At 37.1% G+C, this 21655-nt stretch overlaps 2 protein-coding genes across 2 annotated transcripts; both read right to left on the bottom strand.

The window, feature by feature from the left end:
* Nucleotides 1-2124: 2124 nt before the first annotated feature.
* On the bottom strand, nt 2125-8483 carry sparta (spartin a). The gene is made up of 7 exons (XM_067397105.1): nt 7776-8483; nt 5839-6033; nt 4009-4144; nt 3544-3738; nt 3292-3450; nt 3071-3161; nt 2125-2566 (listed from the first exon to the last, which is right to left on the bottom strand). The coding sequence occupies exons 1-7, from the start codon at nt 8481-8483 to the stop codon at nt 2350-2352; spliced, it is 1701 nt and encodes a 566-aa protein (XP_067253206.1). The 3' UTR covers nt 2125-2349.
* Nucleotides 8484-12693: 4210 nt separating this feature from the next.
* Nucleotides 12694-15452, bottom strand: ccna1 (cyclin A1). The gene is made up of 9 exons (XM_067399198.1): nt 15365-15452; nt 15115-15278; nt 14864-15047; nt 14113-14231; nt 13828-14051; nt 13553-13757; nt 13355-13468; nt 13074-13207; nt 12694-13003 (listed from the first exon to the last, which is right to left on the bottom strand). The coding sequence occupies exons 2-9, from the start codon at nt 15265-15267 to the stop codon at nt 12952-12954; spliced, it is 1185 nt and encodes a 394-aa protein (XP_067255299.1). The 5' UTR covers nt 15268-15278; nt 15365-15452; the 3' UTR covers nt 12694-12951.
* Between the last annotated feature and the right edge of the window lie 6203 nt (nt 15453-21655).

The following is a 21655-nucleotide window of genomic DNA, read 5'->3' as shown; positions in this document are numbered from 1 at the left end:
ACTTTCATCGGTGTCCTGAGAAGCTCGCCGATTGTTGCGCTGTATCCATGGCAACGAACAGCCACAACACGGATCACGCGATCACACCCGCTCCTTGCAGTATTAGCCTACAGTATGCTAGTGGACAAAAGTCATATCCGACCAAGGAAAATTAACTTCTTCGCACTTAATTCAAACTTTTTATGAACAATTTTTTTAATATTGTGTATGCGTGTTGTGAAGTTGTGCCTGAGGTGTTAAACTAATGAGCTTTCACTCATTATTCCCAGCATATATTTGAATAAAAAAATCACTGTGGGTCAGGTATTAGCTATACCATAGGTATTAGCAAAGTCCCTAGTCTTTGGTATTAGCTATATTATTAGATGTTGTTTCGTGGGTTTTAGTGAAAATGGCCAGATGGAAGGAGCTGTCCCTTTGCAACCAATGAGGATATTGTTAAAATGGCTAAACCTGCAATCGGTTTTGGATATTGCTCATGTCACATGTCCACAGAATTATTTCAAAGCTCAGTGAGACCACTAACTTTACCATGCAGAATGTAAAGTGCTGTGGCTGGTCAAGGAAGACTAGTGAGCATTTTCAAAGGAAAGATGAAAATCATCTGAATGTGGGACCACCTCAAAACAGCTTCTAAAGACCTGGATGAGACCTCTAACCTCCAATTTCATATTGAGCTGTAAGCCAATGGCTAGATGAGGCTGGATTGGGAACTTGAGAAGCACCAGTAAAGCCATTTATTACACCGTATTATTATTTTCCTGATTTGTTATCTCCTTCATTGTATTAACTAAAATTTTTGATTTAGCTGAACTCAAATTTTAAATCAACCAGATTAGGCCTATACTTACTTTTTTTTAAAGTTAATCCAACTATATTTTTTACAGTGTAGTTTTATCTGTTGCGCAAAAAAAAAAAAAACATTTGCATTTGCCAAAGAAAATAAGGACTGGAGCTGTGTTTTGCAGTGCAACAAGTCCAAATTTAACAACCTAGCATTGGATGGTGTCACTACTTAGGAGATGGCTGGATTGTTTTACTACCAAATGCATGCATGGCACCATTAAACATGGCAGGGTGAACATAATGGAATTGGGGACACATGTCTGCAGCAGGTGTTGGAAGGATCTAAAGAGTAGCCGGCACTTTGAAAATGGACCAATACTTGGGAATCCTGCTGAACACAATGTAGCCAAGTAGAGGATCTGTTTGGAGAGAAAATGTGTATTTTCCAACATGATAATAACGATCCCAAACATAGCACACATGCAACAATGTTGTACACAATGAAAGTGATCATGCTCAGCATTTTCTTCAAGTGGCCTTCTCAGTCCCCTGACTGACATTAAAGCCATTGAAAACCTTTGGGAAATTATAAACCTGGATTGTGATAAGTCATGCAGGTCTTCAAATGAAGCTCAACTTTGGGAAGAACTAGGAAGATTTGAAAGTTGCCAAGTCAATGCCCAGGAGAATTGCTGCATGTGATCGAAAACAGAGAACCATATATAAATATAAACAAGATCATATTTAATTATATGCTGGAATTTGCCTTTCTTGCCAAATAATTTTTTAGTTTGGTGTATTCTTCTCAGTATAACAAACTTCTCATATTTTTATTGTTTAATTGAACCTGAAGAGTCATTAAAAGCAAGTATTGTGCAAATATCCACTCCGGACATCACTACTTTTGGCCATTACTGTAAATGCTGTTACATTTAAATATTCCTTACCTTGTTTTTACTATTACAACAACACTAACTGTAATGTTGCTGTTTAACAAATGTACATTCATATCAAATAGGAGAAAGTATGCTTGAAGAACTTATTCAATTTTATTACTGTAAAATTTTATTATTACATTTTATTTCATTATTTTATAACTTTGGCAGTTGTACACAAAAGTTACAAGTAACATGGATGGTGTTACTATGGTTTTTCAGTTACAGATACAGCTACAGTTAAAATATGGTTACTATGAATTTTTGGAGTAATCTTGAATGAGGTACTTGCTTGAAGATTAACATGAGCCACAAGAATGGCCAAAAACAGTAATAGAGCACAGTGATATAAAGGGTAAAGAATGCTAAATGTACTTGGTAAATTACCTGCAATCGTTTCCTTCTGTAAATATAACCCTCTGAATATTTTAAGAAAATAAAAAATATTATCTTCAAGTATAAGGCTGTAACACGGGTAAAACATTTCACTAATACAGTAAGTGTCTAAGTGCATCTTTCTGTAAACACTGCACAGTATAATATTAATCTTATTATCAATACAAAATTATATTTTTTGTGCTACAAGAACATTCACGATAAAGGGTTATTCATGACAACACATATTTCATTACTTTTTCTCATCCTGCCCTTTCTTAGGTGGCTTTTCTTTCTCCTCAGTTCCTTCGCTTCCTGACCCATCCTTCACCACTGCTTTTGCAGTTTGATTGCCTGTGGCCTTCAGTACACCCTTGATGGCCAGATTGTCCACATTAAATGCTGCGACACCTACATTGACAGCAGATTGGACTGCAGTGTCTGCGGCTTGTCCTGCCTCGTCTCCATACCTGATCAAAACATGGATGTATTCTGAGCTATAATACCTGACAGGAGTGTTTCTATGAGGTTTAAACATTGTCTGACTATTGATTCAAAAAAAAAAATGTAAGCAGACAAAATGTTGCAATCACCTCAGTTTTAATTCACAAAGCACACTGACAGACGGTTAATAAGAACAAGCACCTTCTCAGCAACCTCTGAATGGTCAATAACTCAAGAAAATAAGGCACTTTGGGTAGGTTAGAACTTGGCAGAGACAGTCAAAGAAAATGCAGTGTGTTTTTACCCGCCACCATTTATATTCAGCTAGGGGGGTCCAAGAGGTTTCCTAGACCCCTAAATCTGAAAAAGCAACATGAAATAGTAAATTAAACCATTTCCCAAAGCAGTGAAGTTTAAATAGGTATATAGCAAAAAAACAGCAGTATCAGGCTATTGATTGGGGAAAAGAATAATAGAAAAGCAGAAAAGGAACCGTGAATTCTGAAGAACAATAAATCAAAAACACCTACTTGTGCCTCACAGTAGTCACCGTCTCTGAAGTTACACTTTTGCCGATAGTTTTTGCTGCTGTCTCCAGACTTGACCAGAGAGTTGATAAACCTGCAGTTTACAACACAATTCAAATGAAATCTACAAATTTGATATACTAAATCAAACTACTATTCAGCAGGACGAAAGTAAAATGGCAAAAACCCTTTCAGGAGGACATTTAAATGATTTATTCCGTTACCTTGTATGCTGCTTCCTGCCACTAGCTTGGCTCCATCCATTTTGGAGCAGCCATCTTTGCTACTCTTGAGGGATTCTGGGACGAGTTTGCTACCGTGTTTTTTCACGTGTGGAGCAAGTTCTTTCCCAACTCGACCTGCTACAGCAGCGACACCATCCACTAGTGAATAAAACAAAATGTGTTATACATCTTACCGAACAGAATACATGAATATTTCAGCATATGATAAATCTAATAACACCATTGTTTTACCTAGAAACTGGCTGACTTTCACAGCACCCCCAGTGGCCTGCTTGGCTGCATTTAGGCCCTTGGTGACCTTGGGGCTGACCTCTGCTGGCGTCTCCTCTGGAGTGATGTTTTCTCGTAGTTTAGTTGCTCCTCTCTGGATGGCTTTACCGGTAGCTTCAGCTCCTCGCACAAGCCCCCGACCCAGCCAGGAGGACCCTGTGGAGAAAAAAAAAAATCACAATACCTTCATTACTTTTTAGAGTGTATTAGAGTGGCCTCTAGTGGCTCATTTTAAGACATACCAATAAGTTGTACAATGTGTGCATACTATCCCATCTTGGTAAAAGTGTGAAAATATAATATGATAAACAACTTTCAATCAAAACAATTTCTACTTCAATAAAAGAAAAACACAATAACTATCCATTGAGATATCTATCAACATTTCAAGTTTTGGTTACTTTGCTCTGATTTTAAAGTTCAGACCTGCTAGAATGCTCTGTGACATTTTTTCACTCCACACAGGAACAGTTTTCTCCTCCCCTCCTGGTGTTTCTGAAGGAGGAACCTTCTCACTCAGGTTTGAGTCTGTTCCTGTAGCACCACATTGTTCTTCATCTACCTTAAATAAAAAAGGCCTCAATTATAACCAGTATGAGGTAGCAAACTTAAAGTATAACTTTTTCAACCAGCTTTGTATTGTTACAAATTTCACATAAACTGTAAATTTGGAGGACAAAAAAGGTCTATTGTCCATTATCAATAGTGTAGCAATGCATGAAGCCTGGCTTACAGAGAAATCACTTTCAAACCAAGTGCTTGTTGTTCATCAACCGGCTCAAACCCAACGAGAAAACTCTGTGGGGAAATTTTTCACCCTCATGCAATACTCCGGATCACATGCATTCCTATTGAATTGACTGGATTTTGAATTTGAAATTTTGCCAAACAATGTTAAAGGTAGGGTAGGCAATTTCGGAGAAGCTAGCAATAGCAAGCTAGCTTTGAAAGCATGAGATCCCACCCTCCCTTTAGAGCGTCTCCAACGCCACGCCTCCTTCAAAACACATGAATGCAACACATTCAGCAGAGTCTTCAAAGCGTTGTTCAGTATGAGGAGATCTATCAAATGATATGAATATTGTGTGAAACGGCACATGATTACTGAAGTGTAAAACTCATTAATGCCACCTAGTGGCTGATTTCTTTCAAAATTCTTACAGACCATGGCTGCGTCCGAAAACCTAGGTAGCTGTCTTGCTGCCTCGCTGTCTTATGAGAGAATGACTTGTATGGCAGCGTTTGTGCATGAAGGTACCTCACGAAACTGATTTCGGACAGACTTCTGAGGCAGCGTAACAGTTTAATGATCTACAGCAATATAGCGTGAGCTTTGGTGAGAACTAAACAAATATTTAATTACTACAGTAGTAATTTCTCGATAGAAACGATATCAAAATTGAAATATGTTGGTCAAAATCGTACATTTACACAAACGGAGCAGCAAACGCAACTTTCGGACGCTATCTTTATTTTTCTAGCTCAACTGTCACAGAATGGAAAGCTCAGGATTGTGGGATATCAAAGGTAGCTAAGGATACATCTATGCTTCCTTCAAAAATCAATCTGAGGAAGGTATTTCATGAGACAGGAAGTGAAGCTAACATTGGATTCGGACGTGCCTTGATGCCTTACTACCTTGAAACGTGTCCTCGGAAGGCAGCATTTTACAGTTTTCGGACGCAGCCCATAAGTCAAACATGGCCACAGCCTCCGTTAACTGAAAATTTTGGCGCCCCCTAGCAACCATGAATAGAAATATTTTTTGATAATTATTGATATTCAGAATCCACAGAACCGTTCTGCACTGGTTTGGTTCTGATTGGACAAAAAACCTAGGACCAGTTTGCAAAAGTAGGTTTCCGACAAAATCCAAGATGGTGGAAAAAATTTCATGGTGAATATGAAATCGGAGATATACATTTTGAACCCCTAAATATAGCTGCAGGTAGGACATCATATCATTGCATTTGGACTGAATGCAATGATTGCACAAAAACTATATATGTACATGTTTTAATATTTAGACCACTTCTATTATTGATTGCTATCAGGATGTGAAGAGAGTTTCAACCAGAATAACAAAAAGTGTTTCTGAAAAATTGCCTACCCTACCTTTAAATGCGACTGCACCATTATAATTTATACAAAACTAAATGCATTTAGAAACAGCTATTAGAGTTCAATAAAACAATTAATTTCAGGGTTTTTTTCATCATAGCTTTTCTTCTTAAAATCAAAAGTGAGATTGATTACCTGGACCCTGAGCTGAGCCAACATTGACAGCTGTTCCTGGAACAGATCCCTGTCTGCTGCAGGCAGCTCTGAGGACAGCACAACCCCAACGTAGGACCCTGGAACTGCTGCTGTGGTGTCAGGAAATGTGAACACACCTTTGTTGCTAAGTAAGACTGGTGAGTCTGGGTACAGTGGGTAGATCCAATCACAAACCTGCAAGCACAATATTTAGAAACTCTTTTACTGAACATGATCTTTACTTATCTTTTAAACCAGACCATTTGAAATGGGGATTCAGGGACCCCCAGGAGCCTACAAGAACAGAAAATATGAAAAAAATAAAATTAAATTAAAACATGGTATTACTCATTGTCGATGTGATAATTATTCTGCCTTCTGAAATCATGGGATTTATCATGGTTTTATTGTATTGAGAGCCATAGTTAAGCAGTAAGAACGACAAAATGTTTGAAAACCCTGCTTTAAACTACAATAAAGATTCATTTTGTGTATTTGGATGTCACTGCATTTGAGGGACAAGTGGGGTCAAATGAGCCTGGAATTTTATTGCACATTTTTGGGCGCTGTGTGACCATTCAGAAGGCCACCCTTTGTTCTGGACGCCTAAAGTGGGACAAAAGACCACTGTGGGACACATGCAGCAGTTATGTTAGAGCGTGGACTGCACGTGTCCTACATCAAGCCCCAGAGCAATGGGAGCACCGGACAGCTATCAGCCCTCAAACTGGAAATCTGCCAATCCTGCACAGAGCCGACAGTCAGCTATTCAATGAGATTTCTATTTGCTGAAACAGCGTGCAGACCGATTCTGTACAAAGAGCCCTGGCGTCATCTGTAACAAGACTGTTTCTAGCACTGCATAACCTAAACAGACCTAAAGCCTTTGACATAACCACCACAGAGTCCGGTTAGACTGGCTTTTGTGAATTTGAAAGATGTGGAGCGGTAAAACCTACCTTTTGACATCTGAAAGTGACATTTCTAAACTGTGTCAGATTTGAGTAAAACTATCCTGAGTTTAAAAGTTGTCACAATTACTACATATCAAATGAGCCATATCAAATGAATCTCAGTCGTTTTCTTAATAAAAACACAAGGTTTCTACTTCTCTCTCTGCTTTCCCACACAAGAATGTGCTGTGCCTGTAATTGTACAACATGATGAGCATGACAATAATCTCAGTTATTTTGCTGTCAGCCATGAACTGATGTTCAACGATAACCAAACCCTACATAAACGTATTTTAAAAAACAAAACAAAAACCAAAACAAAAAATGTGATCATCACAAGACCTCTCTTCTGTGCAGGGTAAACCTATCTTGTGAAGGTGGTGAATAGTTTGTTAACAGCACAAATACATAATGTGATGCTATTTGACCAGTTTCAAAAGATGAGATGATCATGAAAACTTAAATATATGAATGAAAAAAATTCATACACACAAAAAATTCTTAATCAATATTTTTGTCTTGTTTGCCAGTAAAAATATCTAAACATCCATAAAAAAGTTACATTTTTTGCATAAGATTACTCAAGACTTAAGTTTATAAATGTTTTTCATCTTGCATTGTTCTAATTTTAAGAATAAATCAAGCAGAATTCAAAGCATTTTATGCTTAAAACAAGAAAAAACACAAGTCACAATTTAGTATTATTTATATAATATTACAGTATTTATTAATAGTTTGAGTATTTTTATTTTTATAAATATTTTTTAATATTCTCACATTTTCATTTCAGTTTTAATAATTTTAGTACTTCAACAGTTTCTTTTAAGTTAGGTTTTTCATTTAATTTATACATTTTATTTTATTTTAACATTTTTTACTAATAGTTTTAGTTAACAATAACAACACAGCTGGGGAATAAGACAAAAATAATAATAATTACACACACAAATGAACATAGAAATATTATCCAAACACAAAATTTACCTGTAGGTATGCTGGGGCATAGCCAGTACTGCTGTCAGAGCTGTATATGATTATTCGCAGATACCCTGGATAAGAAGGGGCGCTGACATGACCCTCAGCAGACACAAAGAACATCTGCACCCCACTGGGCAAGAACATAATCTCCATGCCAACCTCTCTGAGATTGACTGGGGCAAATGCCTGACGCTGGTTTGGAGCAGCTTGAAATGGCCTTTTGCCTCCATGATAGAGTGACAGATGCCCATCTGTTGGTTGTGGAGTATAGGCTGGTGGACGCTCACTGGGTACAGTGAAGCCCACCATAGGGGAGGTAGAACGAGCAGGGGCCCCTCCTGAAGCTGAGAGATGTGTTCTGGTGTTAGATGCTGGCTGGGGGTCCAGGAGGACTGGAAGGGTCGGATAAAGGCGCTGACCCGGGGTCGCTGTGGACTCTAGCACCCCTAGACGAGAGGTGATAGTGCTTAGAGTCTCGTTCATCCTCAGCTGCGTATGTCGCGCGATCTCCCAGCGGCGTCCGACGCAGCGCTCGCCCCGTGTGTTCACCTCCAGCCCTCTGAGAAGATGCCGCCTGCCCAGTCTGTACAGAAGAAGAGCTTGGTCCTTATTCCCCGCCTCATCATACTGAAGCCCTGTGTTCAGACACTCCAGAGCTTTCTGATAATTCTCACGAATGGTACGAATTTCAGCCAGACCTGATGATGACTCCATTCCAATGCCAGGACACTTTGGAATTACTCCCTTTGCAGTTGAAAACTAAAAAGAGTACTAACTATTAAAGTTACTACGAGAGACCTGACAGCCGGACTGTTCGACCGTACGCTTATTACTAACCAGCTTATTTTTTTTTTTTTTTTCAAATGAAATGACTTCATCTTGCACTTTGTCACCAAGCAGGTTCGACCAGATTACGGGAAAACCATAAAACAATTCATGGTCATCGCTCCAAGTCGCGTAAAAACGAATGTTTTTGTGTAATACAGTGACTTTCAGAGGGTCGACCTAAGAACCCCAGGGTGCAACATGATGTTCGTCTCGAGCCATACCCACAGATATTTTAGCATTGTAAAGTTAACCCTTGTGCATTCAAAAAAAAAAAGTTACACTTAGGTTAAAAATGGACAAAAATGTCCATGCCAAAAAACTGTCATAGAAATATGATTTATTAATATTTTTTTCCACTTTCACTGATGTCAATTTTTTAACCAGCATCTGTTCTATCCATAGATACCAAATATTCATTAATTTTAAGAACTTTAACCCTTTAAATGCTGGTTTGTTTACATAATGCCATAGGTGTTTTTTTATGAAAAAATTAAAAATAGTAGTTAATTTTCATAAACTAAATGCTAAGCAGAATTTTTTTTCTTTGCTTATTAGATTCTTGGGTGGGTCAATGAAGAACAACAACATTAATTTTGAGGCATTTATATTTTTTATGTAGTGTCAATTTTTTTAAAAAACTAACACTTAGGTTAAAAATGGACAAAAATGTCCATGCCAAAAAACTGTCATAGAAATATGATGTATTAATATTTTTTTCCACTTTCACTGATGTCAATTTTTTAACCAGCATCTGTTCTATCCATAGATACCAAATATTCATTAATTTTAAGAACTTTAACCCTTTAAATGCTGGTTTGTTTACATAATGCCATAGGTGTTTTTTTATGAAAAAAATAAAAATAGTAGTTAATTTTCATAAACTAAATGCTAAGCAGATTTTTTTCTTTGCTTATTAGATTCTTGGGTGGGTCAATGAAGAACAACAACATTAATTTTGAGGCATTTATATTTTTTATGTAGTGTCAGATTTTTTACAAAAAATAACACTTAGGTCAATAATGGACAAAAATGTCCATGCCAAAAAACTGCCATAGAAATATTATATATTAATATTTTTTCCACTTTCACTGATGTCAATTTTTTAACCAGCATCTGTTCTATCCATAGATACCAAACATTCATTCATTTTCAGAATTTTAACACTTTACAAATCGGTTTCTTTACATCCTCGGCTTCTAATGCACCCATGTGCTCAGTGTCAGTGGGCAGCACTAGTTTCAGAGCTTCCTCTGCTGAGTAACGTCTCTTCAAACAATGAAATGATCAACCCCTCAAGCACCACATATGTATAGGTTTGGCTGTGAGGACACCTGTGTGAACTCAAACTTTGTATAAAATCTACCAGACTAAAAAATCTGTATTTTCTTGTGGTTAAAACTAAAATAATGTGTTTAGGGGCTTCTGAACGTCTACTTCAAATTCAAGCGTAACTTTTATCTCCGTACAAAAACAATAACAAGTGAAAAAGTGCAATCAAGGGTTAAGATGTGTGTTTGGTCAAAAAGAAGAACCTTAAAGCCTTCTTTGACCTTTTTCATAGTTTTCACATGACCCTATGACCCTGCCAAGGGTGTGACTCATACATGGAGTGGGATTTTTGATTGCCAGTATGATATAATTTCTTTCAAACTAATTACACAAATTAAATTTTCAGTAAACACCTGCAAACTACACTCTGACATCCTTACCAGTATACCCACACAATTATAGCTGCATTATTTTTCAAATTGACTTTATCATAGACTATAATATGCATAAGCAGAAAACACAAATAAAGCGAGTATTTCTTTTATAAGCCAAATTTGAAAATATGGCACAATCTAGTAAAAAATGGTAAAAATGTAAAATTTGAAGCCTTGCCGATAGAATGAATGCCTATTTGCAAATATTGTATCATTTTATAGTCAAATGGCCCTGGGTTAAAAAATTGCAGTTTTAATGGGTTTCAATGTGGACATTTTTGTCCTTAAGGTCCTAAGTGTGAGTATTTTTTGTACAGAGGGTAAAATTGATTTTTTTGAAGGAAATGAGGGTAAAATATTAAAATTCCAATAAAAATAAACACCTGAGCCAAAATTCATGTAGATGGCATTAACGAAGGCACACTTATAACAAAAAAACAAAACTGAAATGGACAAAAATGTCCATAAGGATGCACAAGGGTTAAGCACGTCATAAGATAAATGTGACATTTAAATCTATGAAAGTGACAGACAGTGGTGGTTCAGACAGCTGAAATGCAATGAGCCTAATATGTACTCGACCATTATTATTGTGACCACCTGTAAATGCGGATTCGCGCGCGAAAAAAACAAAAACAAACCCTGATTACCACGGATAAATGAGACGTGATTCATACAGTAAGCGCTAGGGGTCGTCGTTCACCATAAAACCAAATTTGTTTTCTGCATGGAAATAAAATCACAGCTAATGACTTTGTATTTTACATATATTTAAGACTAAAATCGTTTTCCAAAATTAGGTTTCTACATCTGAGCTTTGAGCTTTTTTTAGGGTGCCGTTATTTATAACTGACAGTCCTATTAGCGTAAATTATTTCTGGAAAATTGAAAGTTCACACACATCCAAATGCATTTTCCCTATTTTAAAAGTCTTAAGGTGATGATACACAAGGCAACTTTTTGAGCAATTTTGCTGAGCGATGTTGCTTGGGCACTTTCCTATTTAGAATGGGCAACAAATTTCTATCTGGATACTTTAGATTGAAATTTGTTGGCTTTTCTCTATGGGAAAGCATTTAAGCAACACAGCTCAGCAACATTGCTCAAAAAGTTGCCCCGTGTATCACCTTTAGTGTTTCAAAAAAAAATAAATTAAAAAGCTTTAACATTCCATTTCATTTGTGCAAGTTTGTGAAAATGTCAATAACTGTCAATAACTTTCCAAATCAAAGACTCTTTTTCAGTGTAGCCCACACTTTCCACGTGTAACTCGATTTTGACCTGTTCAGTCATTTTTGGAGCATCCCTGCTTGTCAGTGAAGTGAGGCCAATAGGCAGTGGCATCTTTCCTGATTTTTGGTTGTAGTGTGGATCACATCTTCCAAACTGGCATAGGATAATGTACCAAAATGCCTGACTTCAACAACAATCTGTGATGACATGTTTCATCTCTGCATCAATCCTCCTTGATCCTCAATTCCTTTCTGTGGCCTGATTTTCTGATGCACTGCAGTCATCAATACCTTCTGGAAAAGGCACAGCTTTTCCTTTCAGTCTCCCATAAAACTTACTATCAGCCTAAAACACGCAAAGAGACTATTAGAACACCTACCAGTTCTGTGCCAGCTACACAGAAAATATGTATTCCCTATACACTGAACCACCCTAGTGCTCCGAGTAGGACAAACTTTAGTTGTCAAATCAAGCATTTAGCACTTTAAGTTCACAGAAATTTGTAAACTGAACCGTTTCATTGTTTTGAATTTAGACAAACTTACATTTAACTGAAGCTGGGCTGGGATTTCCATTTCCCAGGATGCTTGGCCCATGGCACTCAAAAGGGAGAGTAAACACTAAAAAGGTTGTGAAAGATAAATGTGGAAAATTGAGATGTTTTATGGTAGTTTAGGAGTCTGTTAATGTGGGTTTTTGGAGGGTTGTGTTGACAAATGGGGTATGTGGCATGGTTTGAGTGAAAGTATGTTAAGTGCATTGCTGTACTCCAGAAAGTGCTATACACAATGTCAGCAAATGGGCTTGCAATTCAGAAATGCTAAGTTTACAACAAGTCTTTACATGATTAAGAGTATTAACACTTCAGGTTAAGAGCAATTAAGACATATGAGAACAAAATTAAAGGACTTTTAAGTGGAGCCTTGACAGCAGAAACTGAAGAGGTCACTACTAAAGTTAAATTTGGGTTGAAGGCGTTTTAAACTTGGTCCAACTTAACCCTCTATGGGACTCTGCCATTTTAAGTATACACTGAACAGACTACATGGAAGCAGCACTGCAACTTGTTTCGTTTATTGAAATACAGTATTGAGTACATGATATTGTACAGTATACAAGTAAACACATGGTATACCAATAGAGACCCTAAGGGATGAAAACTAGACAAAGTGGTACAAAACCATTTGCTCATCTCAAATCTTTACAGAGATAGGAGCATAGTCTTCAGACCAACATCACGTTGGATTTACAGAGAAACAAGTCACACAATTACATAGTATAAAAGCAACCTATGATAAAAATCACGTTTTAAAAAGTTTAAAAGCCACATTTAAAAAGCAAATTCATTCAATATTTACAAGAGACTTAAGCGCTGCAGTTCATTTGTTGGCCAAGGAATTCATGTGGTCACCAAATCATCAAGGGAGAGGCAGAGACTCCACAGGTTCAATCAGGGATGCACCACAATATCTGGAAGACAGGACTCGTCATTAGGACTATGGCAAAAACCAGCACAACCATGTTACAAATGCCCACTCACTTTGAGCTCTTGTACTTCTCTTGGATAGCCTGTTGGGGGCGACTTGCTGCCCCTAGATGAAGCTTATGAAGCTCCTTCAGACATGGGCTGATCACTGCCAGTGAGTAACCAGTGAAGGCATACAGGTTCTCAGGCTGTCAGAAACAAGACACCCATTTTATTTGATTGCACACTGAGAAATTCAGGGATTTATACAATTACAAACCCTGTCTATAGTGGTTTAAGCATGAAGACTCCTAATTGGCTTGTCGGAACCAAACAAGTTAGAAGGCTAGACTCACCCACAGAGCCCCATTTAGAGTGTAGTTGGCCAGACAATATGCAGCTGCAGCAGTCTTGGAAGGTAGATACTGCACAAAGGGATCCACTTCAAGCAGGCTCAACTCTGAAAGATACTACGGAGCAGGGAGCGAGAAATCAATACCCAATTTAGGAAGAAAAAAAGAAAAAGTTACAAAATCACCCCCTTCCATCCTCACCAAAGCGAGGTTCACAGTCCTGGCACAGATCTGCTCCTCCAAAGTGTACTGCATCAAAAACTGGTGAACTGTAGGTGCGGTCATGTCAAAAGCAAGCACTCGGAGCAGGTGCTGCTCCATCCGAAGCAGCTGTTTCTTTGTGTAGGTGTCATCCGTGATGTACACAAACTCGTCCACTTCCGGAGGATACACCTCCTCGTATTTCCTAATCAGAAACAGGCCATGCGGTTACGTCATTAGGTAACACTTAGAGATAATAGCTCATCACCACTTACGCAGCCAGGAGTACAGCAGCTGTTCCTACAAGCTGCAATTTCCCTCTCAGGACAGACATGCACGAAAGGAAGCGGTCCAGGTAATTAACGGCCAGACAGAGTGTCTCCGAGCACAGCTTGTATTCCTCGCCAACTTCAACCAGCCAGTCGACGAGGATGATTCTCATACAGTTGGTTATGTCAGGCTGCTTTCTCATATAGCCAGGCTTTGGCCTGTATTTAACCTGAGAAATGCAGTGCATTAGAGTGCTATGCAAACAACCAGATTAAAGTAAATATACCTACTTCGCATTCACGCAGGTATCTGTGGATGTCCTCAGCATATTCTGACACACACAAGACATCCTCTGAGGACGCGGCCTCCTCCTCTGACAGTGAACACATAGAAGCGTCCATGCAAGACCCTAAATATTTGAGAAATAGTTTTAGGCCATATATCCATAAGGATTTGCATTGGAAGGGACAATAAGAAACACCCCATAGGTTCTGTGATCTTATAAATATGACATACAAAGAGGTCATAGTTGTGACTGGAACACTTAAAGGATTAGTTCACTTTCAAATAAAATTTCCTGATTTACTCACTGTAGAGGGCAGTAACACTTAGCAGTGTCTACACTGCTGGAATTCTAATAAAAAGCTAGTTCAAGATGAGCATTTATGGTTAAAATGTATACATATTTAACTTCAGTTTTAGAAAGTGAGAGTTTCTCTAGATAAGACCCTCATTTCTCATCTGGGACCGTGTAGAACGCTTTGAAGCTACAATGAAACCAATTTTGACCTTCAACCATTTGGAGGCCATTGAAGTCGACTGAGAATTCTGGAAGGTTTATCAAAAAAAAAATTTCCCCCCCCCCGACAAAATGACATGGGGTGAGAATCATCAAGAAATTTTAATTTGAAAGTGAACCAATCCTTTAAACACCAAGTAACAATTCACAGCTTTAAAGTAACTGATTCTATGTTAAGACTAAGGGTTACATCTAAACCGTTTCATAACACGATTAACACACTCGGTCATCTTGCAGCATACCTGATCCAAGATCTTTGACAGCATCATCTACTAGGAGAAGCTCTGAAGACAGCAAGAATGAGGTTGATTGTTTAGCTGACTGCACCACGACTGACTCAATCACATGATCACCAAGTGTAGCACTGTTTGTGCTGACGTCACGAGTAGATGCATCACGAAAAGCTGGCTCATATTTGGATGAAACCTTAATAAACAAAACAACGTCACTTTCTTGTGCTCTTGCAGTAAGAACGCAAATCCTTGACACTAACCTGACCAAATACTCGATTATGCTGATCGTTCTCGGTCAAAACACCGAACACAACCCTTTGGCCGGGCTTGTGAGCGCGCAGGCCATCCGCTCTTCCCAGGCCCATGATGTTTTCCTGACGACCGGAAAGAGGAGCGAAGCCACGGGAAGCCATCTTTATCTCTTCTGAAAAGAGTCCATTCAGCATCACTACAAATTATAAACAGCTATTTGAATCAAAGACATTAAAAACTAAATCATTCGTAACAAACCTTTTGCCAAGTCAAACTCTTAAAGAAATTATAAACTTTCAGAGAGTGGTTCAAAGTGCTTTGACAGCGATTGTCTCTAACCCCTTTATATGTGCATGTCGATATTCATAACCTATCGACATGTGGCTAGTTAAATCATTTGGTTTAATTGCTGCTTTTCCCAGGTGTTGCAAATAAAAGATAATTGAACTCGCATCTTCTTAAGGATTCGTCACATGGCAGCGTAACCATGGAAACTGAGTACATATTTCTTGGCCTTTCAGCGACAGTATTGATAATAAGTGGCTGACAAACATGAACATTTTCGACGTAAACTTATAAACAGGTGTTTTGAACTATAGGTATAATGACATTTTAGATAAAATCTTCTAAATCACATTTTTACTAGTTATGAACATTTCCATAACATGAAAAATAATGTTTGATAACTTTATGTTGTGGTCATTTTGTCTTGCTAAGGCTCTAGTATTTTATGCTATCTAAAAAATATCACACTCTTTTGCATAATTTGATTAAATTATGCAAATAAATCATGTTTGATTGGAAATTATGCAATATAAAATATTGTATTCAATTCTGAAAGCTTATTTAGGGCCTAACTTGATTTGTTTTTCTTCACACATTACATTTAATCTAAATCTTTTTTCATCCCAATTATTATTATGTTTTTTTGTTTATTTCACTCTTTGTTTAGTTTGAGCTTTCAGTTTAAAGGCACAATATGTAATATTTTAGTATTAAAATATCCAAAAACCACTGCAACAATGTTATATATTCAAATATATTTTGTTGACATGTATACTTACATTACCCCAAATGTTTCCAAGAATGTTTTAATCCAGAAAAATAAGCAATTTTAACCAGGACAGGAGTGTCTGTGCGTCGCCTATAAATGACATCATATCCTCGATTTCCGGTTTTAATTTGTAGAAACCATGGAAACGCCAAAGACGCTTTAATATATTATGCGTTTCTTTTCCACCAGCTGTAGACGTGAAGACAACACCTCCCATGATTCTGTGAAATCATCAAGCTACGCCTTTAGAATAAGCAACCTCTAGTGGTGAAAAATTACATATTGTGCCTTTAAGACTGAAAGTTTTGCTCTAATATAACAGTTAAACAAAATGTATGTTCTACTTAAAGTAGCAAAAAAAAAAAGGATGAAATTTGCCAGGAAAATAGAAACAAAAAGTAGAAACCTTTTAATTTTTAATACAAACCAACACCTGTGACATAAAAGTGGCAAAACTTGAAGAAACATTCATTTATATATAACATTAGGTGTGTATAGGTGCTATAGCTTTTTCACTATATTAATCTCGCTTTAACGTTTTTTGCAGTCCTCTTAATGGTCCTGCAGTGCAACAAATGGGTTTTTATTAGTGCTGTCAAATCGATTTATTGCGACCAATCGCATCTAACATAAAAGTTTGCAAACATATATGTGACCCTGGACCACAAAACCGGTCATAAGTTGCATGGGTATATTTGTAGGAATAGCCAACAGTACATTGTATGGGTCAAAATTATTGATTTTTTTTAATGCCAAAAATCATTAAGATATTAAGTAAATATCATGTTGCATGAAGATATTTTGTAAATTTCCTACTGTAAATATATCAAAAATTAATTTATGTGAGTGGATATGCATTGCTAAGGACTTCATTTGGACAACTTTAAATGCAATTTTCTCAATATTTTGATTTTATATTCCTTTTGCCAAGATAACAGCTCTGAGTCTTCACCTATGACGCCTGATGAGTTTGGAGAACACCTGACAAGAGATCAGAGACAATTCCTTCATGCAGAATCTCTCCAGATCCTTCAGATTCCAGCTCCATGATGGTGCTTCTTCTCTTCAATTCACTCCACTCATTTTCTTTAGGTGTTCAGGTCAGGGGACTGGGATGGCCATGGCAGAAGCTTCATTTTGGGCTCAGTGACCCATTTTTGTGTTGGATTTGATGTTTGTTTTGGATCATTGTCCTAATGGAAGTTCCAACCACAGCCCATTATTGGATTTCTAGCAGAAGTGGTTAGGTTTTTATTTTTTATCTGTTGGTATTTGATAGAATCCATGATACCATATATCTGAACAAGATGTCCAGGACCTCCAGCAGAAAAACAGGCCCACAACATTAAAGATCCGTCAGTATATTTAACCGTGGACATGGGGTACTTTTTATCCATGTGTGCACCAAACCCATCTGGTGGGTTTGCTGCCAAAAAAACTATTTTTTTTAGTTTCATCTGACCATGGAAGCCAGTCCCGTTTGAAGTTCCAGTCTTGTCTGACAACTGAATATGCTGGAGATTGTTTCTGGATGAGAGCAGAGGATTTTTCTTGAAACCCTCCCGAACATTTTGTGGTGATGTAGGTGCTGTTTAATAATTCTTTTTTGGCTTTCTGAGACTCAAGACTCAACTAATCTCTGCAGTTCTCCAGCTGTGATCCTCCTCACCATGCATTAGGACGATTCAGACACACGTCCTCTTACAGGCCCTGATAGTGGAAATGGGGATTTTCAATGTTTTAGGTATTTTCTTACAGCTTTCTATTTTGTGAAGCCCAACAATCTTTTGCTGCACATCAGAACTATATTCTTTGGTTTTTCTCATTGTGATGAATGATTAGGGGAATTTGGCATTTGTGTTTCCTCATGTTTATATGTGGAACAGGAAGTCATGGCTGGACAATTTCATGCTCCTAGTCACCCTGGTGTGCTAAAAAATGTAAATATGAATATACTTCAGAGATATAAGAATTTCTAGGTGTGCCAATAATTGTGGCCAACATGTATTGGAGAAAAACATTTATTTCATAATGTGAGTTTCCCCCCACTTTCAATTCTTTTCCTTCAATGAAAGGTTACAATTTTGTGATTTTTTTTAATGAAAGATCAAAAGGATAAACAATGCAGATTTATTTTCACATCCACCTTTGCTCATATTTACTAAGGGTGCCAATAATTGTGGAGGGCACTGTTATATATATATGTCACTGCATGACAATACCCAGATTCAAAGCTGAGAAATGCTGTAGATGTGCTTCACATTTCTAAATATTGGTGATGTTTACACCAGCGTGGGCTCTCATTTAAGTCTGACTCCTGCGAAGATCACTCTGAATATGTGATGTAGGGCTGAACAATTCACTGCATGTGCCTTGACCAGGGGGACTTTTTGAGAAATGAGAGTCTCTGCAAGTGTCACACTACAAAGCCTCTAGAAATCCAATTAAAGATCTCATTACAATAAAGTACAGCAGGGTTGAATTCAATATCTTAAGCACAAACAACTCGCTACAAAATCACATGGAAAGAAGCACCGGACATGATTTGAGAACAAATAAAGCAGAGAATTTATTGCAAATGTAAACCTTTACCTCTCAGGAAAACTGCTTACTCTGCATTTCAAGTGACAGTATACAAAGAGGTTACAGGCTGATATACAGTCATTTGTGACCTACAGAGAATAAGAAGAACTGTTCCTGTCTCGACATGGCCATCAATTGTTGAGTTTATTCTTGGAAACAGGCTCTGTCAGGAACTGATGGATTCTTCTTTACCATCCCTGGTGCTGTTGTTTTCTCTTTGTCTGGCAGAGAGAGAGAGACATTTCAACAATAACAAAGTGCTGACAGCCAGGGTAAACTGTGCCACAGAACAAGAGATGCAGAGATTTAAATCAGGTGATGTGCGTATAAACAAACAGCAGGACATGTTACAGCAAAGCCAGAGCTGGAAATTACGTTTGTGCTTGCTGTAGTTCAGGAGGGTATAAACTTCAGATGGATCCTTTTCCCACTCAAGTAAACACATGAAATCAACACAAAAATATTCAGAGAATGCAGTAGGCCATGAACACTCAAGGACGGTACTGACGTATGTTACTTTGGGTTCTGACGTGTGTGTAAAGCCTTTGCGTGTGTTGGCCAAAAATCAGCGTTTGTGAAAGAAATCACCCTGAAGCATAGTTAAGAAGGGAGTCATTTGATAACTTCTACATGGACATTTTCTGAAGTTTGGGGCGACAGTACATTTCAGAAGTGTTCTGTATGCTGTGTAAGGCAGATTGAATTGGGTCTCTGCCATACTATTATCTTGATGTATTGCATCTGACAGTACACCGGCAGCTGAGTTATAGCGATAAATTTCCAGTTCTTGTATAATGCTGTGAAATGTTGATGCCAGTTCACAGCTAAGGCCAAATTGTCCTGTATGGTGCCAAAAGTTTGCAGGCAGATATGATGGAGTTTAACATATTCCTGCAGCTCAACTGGCACGGTGCTAGCTGCTTTGGTTAAAGTTTCTGCATAAATGTAGTCAAAAGAAACAAATGAGTGATTAAATAAGCATTTATAATTTTTTATAGATCTAACTATAGGAAAAATTACTGTTTCCAGGTCTTTTAGTGTTGTGGGATGCTTTTCCTCAAGACATCCATCAAGCATCCTCCCTTCTTTCTTTCAAAAACAGCATAAAAACCCATTTTTTCTCTGAATATTACTCTTCAGCTCTTGGTTTAAACTGTACTTTCTTATGGATTTTTGTTATTTGTCTGTTTTCCTCTAACCTATCTTTGTAAAGCGACCTCTGTGTGTTACGTTTCAGCTCTTGGTATGTGTATTATCTTTTGTTATGGATGTTTATTAGTCTGTATTCTTCTAACATATCTTTGTAAATTGGCACTGGGTTTTGGAAAGGCGCTATAAAATTGTATTGTTATTATAATTATTAAAAGACCCCCGATTTCAGATTAAATGCAATTCAAACACATAAATATTGCTATTTTTAGTTGTTTTATCTATATATTTGTCCATAAATGTAAATTACCTGAGTTTGTATATGACACTTAAATTAAGTTTAAAGTTAAATTAAAATACATAAAATTAAATATGATTATATTATATTATTGCTATTTTTAATTTTTTTTTGTGTCTTTGTCCATAAATGTTGAAAATTTGAGAAAAAATATTAATATATATTTATCAATTGAATGTTTTGTAACTCTACAAATTCTCAAAGAAAATAAATGCCCTTTAAATTCATGTAAATTATGTATTCTAATTAAATTAAATCTTATAATTATTGCTTTTTTTGAAAACCACAGTAGTGGCCAAAAGTAATGTCCAGCCTAGGACATCATCTTTTCTTCAAATTATTAAAAATGTGTTAAAGATTTTGTAATATTACATAGTCTAGGTCCATTTTATTAGTTATAAGGCAATGAAACATGCCAAATTGTGGGGACATAATTTTTGACCAGGCTGTCATACAAAGAAATTATGAACACATGCTAAAACAAGACAGAACCAATTAAATACTAATAACTGATTATGTTGTAGCCAATGTATGCTTTTTCATGTGAGCTTTTTGTTTTTCTATGCTTTTTTTGCCTAGTTAAATAACACCTGTAGCTATAGTTTACCCTTTTTTGACAAATAATTTGGTCAGATAAATACTTTAAACAAGTTTAGTGTTTTGTTTTACCTCATATTTAAAAAAATAATAATAATAATAATAAAATATATTTTGTCCCATATTTTGATGTTTAAATCAAACTTGTAGGGTCATTAAAACTAATTTCGGACATCACTCTTTGGCAACTACTATATATATTTATTATCCATATATGTATATTGCTGAACATATACAGTGGGTACAGAAAGTATTCAGACCCCCTTAAATTTTTCACTCTTTGTTATATTGCTAAATTCATATAAATTTGCTAAAATCATTTAAGTTCATTTTTTTCCTCATTAATGTACACACAGCACCCCATATTGACAGAAAAACACAGAATTGTTGACATTTTTGCAGATTTATTAGAAAAGAAAAACTGAAATATCACATGGTCCTAAGTATTCAGACCCTTTGCTCAGTATTTAGTAGAAGCACCCTTTTGATCTAATACAGCCATGAGTCTTTTTGGGAAAGATGCAACAAGTTTTTCACACCTGGATTTGGGGATCCTCTGCCATTCCTCCTTGCAGATCCTCTCCAGTTCTGTCAGGTTGGATGGTAAACGTTGGTGGACAGCCATTTTTAGGTCTCTCCAGAGATGCTCAAAGTCAGAGTTGTTGTGAAGCCACTCCTTCGTTATTTCAGCTGTGTGCTTAGGGTCATTGTCTTGTTGGAAGGTAAACCTTCAGCCCAGTCTGAGGTCCTGAGCACTCTGGAGAAGGTTTTTGTCCAGGATATCCCTGTACTTGGCCGCATTCATCTTTCCCTCGATTGGAACCAGTCGTCCTGTCCCTGCAGCTGAAAAACACCCCCACAGCATGAT

This window comes from Chanodichthys erythropterus, chromosome 10 (genome assembly GCF_024489055.1).
Source record: "Chanodichthys erythropterus isolate Z2021 chromosome 10, ASM2448905v1, whole genome shotgun sequence".
Classification (NCBI taxonomy): Eukaryota; Metazoa; Chordata; class Actinopteri; order Cypriniformes; family Xenocyprididae; genus Chanodichthys; species Chanodichthys erythropterus.
Note: the sequence above shows the minus strand (reverse complement) of the source record. Positions and strands in the feature narration are given on the sequence as shown.

Coding starts and splice junctions, on each gene's coding strand:
- sparta (XM_067397105.1), bottom strand. CDS start 8,483: ATGGAGTCATCATCAGGTCTGGCTGAAATTCGTACCATTCGTGAGAAT. Junction 3,162..3,291: donor GGCAGGAAGCAGCATACAAG/GTAACGGAATAA, acceptor TGTAAACTGCAG/GTTTATCAACTCTCTGGTCA. Junction 2,567..3,070: donor GTGACTACTGTGAGGCACAA/GTAGGTGTTTTT, acceptor TGTTTTGATCAG/GTATGGAGACGAGGCAGGAC.
- ccna1 (XM_067399198.1), bottom strand. CDS start 15,267: ATGGCTTCCCGTGGCTTCGCTCCTCTTTCCGGTCGTCAGGAAAACATC. Junction 13,469..13,552: donor GGACTGTGAACCTCGCTTTG/GTGAGGATGGAA, acceptor CCTGCTCCGTAG/TATCTTTCAGAGTTGAGCCT. Junction 13,208..13,354: donor CTCTAAATGGGGCTCTGTGG/GTGAGTCTAGCC, acceptor TGTTTCTGACAG/CCTGAGAACCTGTATGCCTT.